The sequence below is a fragment of the Oncorhynchus mykiss genome, chromosome 20, assembly GCF_013265735.2.
Source record: "Oncorhynchus mykiss isolate Arlee chromosome 20, USDA_OmykA_1.1, whole genome shotgun sequence".
NCBI lineage: Eukaryota > Metazoa > Chordata > Actinopteri > Salmoniformes > Salmonidae > Oncorhynchus > Oncorhynchus mykiss.
The window spans coordinates 23,972,492-23,977,840 of NC_048584.1; the positions used below are offsets into that span (position 1 = coordinate 23,972,492).

The 5,349-nt window shown below is 42.2% G+C and overlaps 1 protein-coding gene across 3 annotated transcripts; it reads left to right on the plus strand.

The window, feature by feature from the left end:
• Nucleotides 1-4,964, plus strand: LOC110499218 (Rac family small GTPase 3). Of its 3 annotated transcripts, none has more exons than XM_021576210.2 (6): nt 1-189; nt 1,412-1,483; nt 1,668-1,785; nt 1,975-2,037; nt 2,499-2,662; nt 3,193-4,964. In XM_021576210.2, exons 1-6 carry the CDS (start codon nt 155-157, stop codon nt 3,251-3,253), a joined length of 513 nt encoding a protein of 170 aa, XP_021431885.1. In that variant the 5' UTR covers nt 1-154; the 3' UTR covers nt 3,254-4,964. The 3 variants fall into 3 exon arrangements, with proteins under 3 accessions (XP_021431885.1, XP_021431884.1, XP_021431883.1); XM_021576208.2 differs by having other exon boundaries at nt 7-189; nt 2,499-2,658; XM_021576209.2 differs by lacking the exon at nt 1,975-2,037 and having other exon boundaries at nt 3-189; nt 2,499-2,658.
• The last annotated feature ends 385 nt before the right edge of the window (nt 4,965-5,349 follow it).

Here is a 5,349-nt window from a genome sequence, read left to right on the forward strand (position 1 = left end):
CTGGCGCCACTCTTCATCGACCCCCTTTCACTGCGGCTCAAAAGCTGAGCGGACTGGCCCGCTTCTCATACAAATCACAGCTAGCTTTCATTGTGAAATATATATTTTTAAAAACACTTCTTTCGGCTTTGTGACACCGCCTGCTCCTTCGCAAATGCAAGCAATTAAATGCGTGGTGGTCGGCGACGGGTAAGAATCTCAATCTCAACGTAGAGATATTTTTCTCATCCTTTCTGTGTGTGTGATCAGTGATGCGGTCATGGATGGGAGATGCAGTGTGTAGGAAAAGGGGCTGGGGCTCGCTGTTATATGGGAAGTCTTCTTTCTAAGCATTCACTTGGAAATGCACAGCTAGGTTTTAAAAAAACAAATTAAATTCCGTTCATTTGTGGAATTTTTGTAATATCATGCGGGATGTGGGATGTGTAAAATGTACACTTTTGTATTTTTACGCTGAGAAAACGCCCAGGCTGTAGCGATGCTATGGGAAACACCTACTCGCGTCGTAGGCCGTCGGAATTAGACTTCATCAGTGACGATGCGGGCTAAGGAATCTCTAGGCGTTGTTTTATAAGAATCTTAATTTACAGCCGTTTTTTTTAACATGTGTGATAATATAAATAATCTATACAGTTATAGTTTTGACTGCCTTCATGCACGATCCATAATTAACTACCACGCATAATAAATGTATTTACAGTATTTGGGGGTTTGGTATGAAAAACAGCTGAGTAGGCCTATGTAATTATTTTACTATAGAAATAATTGATCTGATCCTATATCTGAGTTTTTCTGTACTAGGCTAAATGTTGACATCTACAGTGCCCTACTAATGCTACATCCCTTTTGGAGGATTTCTGATGACTAGGGGTCATTAATCAATTAATGACATCTGTGCATTAGCATAATGTGTTAAAATTGCATCTGCTAATCAGTCATTCCCAGAGCAACCAAGAGACCTTTAGTGGCCTGCGATCACAAAAAAACTATTTTTCATTACCCCTCCCTCTTCCCCTCTCTTCTTATTCACACACACACACATTCTAACACACACCATTCATCCCCTACCCTGCCATGCCACCATCAATCTGTTCATATCATTTTGACATGCAGGATACACATAATCATAGACACACACACACACACATCACTGTCACCAACCCTTCCTGTACTGTGTGTTTGTCGATAACAGGGATGGGGGCAGTAGGGCGTGAGGGTGGTAGTATGTCCCCCAGGCAAAGTGAATGTAGGCCAGTGTCTGTGTGACACTTAAACTGAAAGAGAGAGAAGGGCAGAACCACACACACACGCTGAGTATCAGCCTACCTACCTCAGCAGCATTTTTTTTGTCTCGTTATTGGACTTGTGTTTTTCTATAGCAGTGAGTAAGAACCAAAAATCTCTCTCTCAGGGCCGTGGGTAAGACCTGTCTGCTGATCAGCTACACCACCAATGCCTTCCCCGGAGAGTACATACCCACTGTGTGAGTACACACACACACACACACACACACACACATAGATGTGAGTGAGTGAGTGAGTGAGTGAGTGAGTGAGTGAGTGAGTGAATGTAAGTCTGCTTTCCTCTATGTAGTGTTTGTGTTTCTGACGAGTATACTTTACATAGAGATAAAGATATTCTCCCTATCTCCCTATCTGTCTCACTAGCTTTGACAACTACTCTGCCAATGTGATGGTAGATGGGAAACCAGTGAATCTGGGTCTATGGGATACAGCAGGACAGGAAGACTACGACAGACTCAGACCACTGTCCTATCCACAGACGGTAAAACACACACACACACACACACACACACACACAACCCATTACATTTCTGTGAAGGATTGATTTGCAATCTACCATTCCGCAGCAGAGCTTTTCTTCCAGTCTGTCCCATGTGGAGTCAGGTGATTCCGTGGTTGGTTGATCTCAGTGGTTTCACCCTAAGGTCTGTCTCTCTATGGTTCTCCCCAGGATGTGTTCTTGATATGCTTCTCCTTGGTCAGCCCGGCCTCCTTTGAGAACGTCCGAGCTAAGGTCAGTACTGAACCTTCCTGCTCACAGACACAGGAACAAGGGACCTGCCGAGCCTGACCTAAAGAAGCACATCTATAGCTCTCCCTGGTTCATGTTCTGTAGCTACAGTCCTGAATATAGAGAGAGAGAGTTTGGCCATTGTGGTTTCAACCCAAAAGCATTACAATGCTCTTAGATGACATCACACACCTTTCTGTTTGTCAAACTCTCTCTCTCTCTATGACTCTGGTTCAAAATGAAGATTCACTAATTGGGATGTTGTGTTTTTAAAGAATGGGTGAGGTTATTTCAGCAGTGCCTAATTGTGTTCTATTTTATTATACTATTCTGCTCTACTCTAGCTATAATCCATCTATGGCCCTACAGACTAGATTAGAGGTTTTATTTCAATATCTCTGTTCCACCCAGCCTTGCTCTCCATCTTTGACTTTTGATCTAATGACCTTTACCCTCTGTCTCAGTGGTACCCTGAAGTGAGACACCACTGCCCCAACACCCCAATCATCCTGGTGGGCACCAAGCTGGATCTGAGAGATGACAAGGACACCATCGAAAGGCTGAGGGACAAGAAGCTGTCCCCCATCACCTACCCCCAGGGTCTGGCCATGGCACGGGAGATAGGTCAGTCTGTGTGGGTGTCTGCCCATCTATGCCCACATTGGGAAGAGCCATTGGTGGTGGTCTTGGCAGATTTGGATTCTGTTGTTAATACGCTATGCAAGTGACGTGTGGTTTTCCAGGAAGTAGCCTTGTAGTTTAAAAAAACAACTTTTGTAGGCTTTTTGAATGGTCTTCAGGGCAAAAATGTAATAAAAGGCATCTGGTAGAAGTAAATTCATCAACAAACATAAATATAATTTGATGTATATATTTTAAATTATCGTTTTTTCACAAATGTCATGATATAATCGTGAAGCCCGTTCAAAAGATTAGGGGACATGATACGGAAGTACAGCGGAAGGGGCGGTTACTTTCACAGGGTTTTGCTCTAAGCAGGAAGTGACCCGCTGTGTGAGATGATGTCAGATTGCCGAGTCTGGGATAGTGCGAGATTGTCAATTAAGCCCTTTATCTTCTTACCCAGAGTCAGATGTTTTTTTGTTCTATGTTTATAGATGTGAAATAAGCGTGTTGTTGTTTGTGTGTGGTGGTCAGGTGCTGTGAAGTACCTGGAGTGCTCTGCCCTGACCCAGCGAGGGTTGAAGACTGTGTTTGACGAGGCCATCCGCGCCGTGCTCTGCCCCCCACCCGTCAAGAAGAGGGGCAAGAGGTGCACCGTGTTCTGAGGGCTCTCATTGGTCCAGGAGAAACAGCCAATATGGCGGCCATTGTCTGGTACTACTAAAACATCACCATAATGACCACTACTTCTCTTCGGGACGAATCTTGACTTGAGACACCACGTAACGGCAATTTAACTGATGTTTGTGTAAATAACACATTCATGTCAATGGAATATTTGATCTTAAGTTAGGATTTGGCCCGAAGAGAAAGAGAATTACTGGACTTTTTTTTTTTACAGTGGGAAAACGATTTGATCTGGTGTAAAGATATGCGTCGTCAAGTTTCCATTTGTCTGTTTTCCACAGAGGAAAGTACTCCTCTGTGGACAGTTAAAGTGTCTACTCTCACTCATACAACCCTCATCCCTCTCAGTCTTGTTTGCTTGAGTTGATACAGCACTCAAAACAGCCTGTACTGTGAATATGTGGCTCTGGGTTGAAGTTGCCCTTAGTTACAGATCTAGGATCAGCGTACCCACCTCAAATCCTAACCTTCACCATTACGGGGAGAAAAAAACACAAAACTGACCTTAGATCAGTGTTTAGGGTCAATTTCACCCTACTCTGTGAAGTGAATAATGTGATAAACAGACAAGCATGCCAAAAGTGGGGGCTGTACAACCTTGCTGCCTGAGTAATGCCTCTGATGGAGGTGCCTGCATGGGTCTAAACAATCTGTCTTCATTTTCCCAACGTCCTTTGTATATGTTCATTTGCGCGTGTGGGTGGGTGTGTGTGGGAGTGTGTGTGTGTGTGTTCGCATGTCACTGTATGTGTGAGAGAGTAAAGTTTCAAGCAGTGTCAAGTTTTTGGTACTATTTCGTATTGTAGTGATACACAAGACTTTGCAACAAACTGTCGACTCAAAAAAAGAAAAGGGAAATGGACGATCACAATCGTGGTCTGTTTTATGTGTTAACCAAACTAAGTCTAGTAACGTTTAAAAAAATAAAATAAAAAAACCTTTGGAGGAGGAATTAATTATGGATATATCTATTTATTATGTACCTGAATATTTAACTCTTTAATTCCAGACAATTCAAAATAAAAGGATAATAGTAACTCACTTTGACTCTAGGAGGTATCATATTGCAAACATATATAATTAATTAACCAGTGCATTTCTGTGGTGGTTGTGGACCTGCAGTATAACTGTATGTCCCACTCTGGTGGTGAGATACAGAACTGCAGTCTTCTCTGTCATGACGTTAGTGGTTGGCATAGCAACTGTGGTTGAATAATGTGTCTCTGAGCCTGTCCAAGGTGTCAATACTGGCTTTGGGTAGAAGTTTTCCTCAGGAGCAGATCTAGGATCAGCTTACCACTACTCAATCCTAACCTTAACCATTAGGGGGGATTTGCAAAACTGGTCTTAGATCAGTGTCAAGGGGTAACTTCATCCTATTCCTCAATACTGTAGATCAGAATTCTGAAAAGCTACTAAAACTACTACTGCATGGATATGAACTGGTGATTCGAGCCCATTGTTATTAAGAAGAAAGCTTTTTTTAATGCACTGGCAATGTACTGTAAGATGACTTGTATAATGGTTTAATTGTTTGTCTTATTTTTTATGACTTCACATGTCAGTGTCGTGATATCTTTCAATTTTGTATAATAAATACAAATGTATATGTAACAGGTTTTTTGTGTCAAATGTCCTGAAGTGTACTAGTGTCTAAATTATTTTATCATTCTTTGCAATGTGTGTGGGTTTTCAACTTCAGCAAAAAAACACATCTCCCTGCTCCCAGACCAATTTGATTGCTTTCTGTCAAGATAAAGTTCAAGTCTGGTTCTTCTGCATTCTTAAATTTTTCTGATTCTGATTAACGGAGGCATGACTCCAGTCCAAACACTCCACTCTTCCCCTATCACATCCATCAGTTGTCCAATCACAGCCACTCTCCTCCTGGTCTTGGTCTAACACCACACCTTGTACAGGTACAGAGTAAACATACTCAACCAGTACATTTTCCCTCTTAGAAACATCAATACTTCTAGAGAAACAATAGTGATCTCTTATACT

Bases quoted from the DNA above. Each gene is read 5' to 3' on its own strand.
- LOC110499218 (XM_021576208.2), top strand. From the start codon at position 155: ATGCAAGCAATTAAATGCGTGGTGGTCGGCGACGG. The intron at 1,786-1,974 runs GTAAAACACACA...GGTTCTCCCCAG, and splicing joins CACTGTCCTATCCACAGACG to GATGTGTTCTTGATATGCTT. The intron at 2,038-2,498 runs GTCAGTACTGAA...CCTCTGTCTCAG, and splicing joins TTGAGAACGTCCGAGCTAAG to TGGTACCCTGAAGTGAGACA.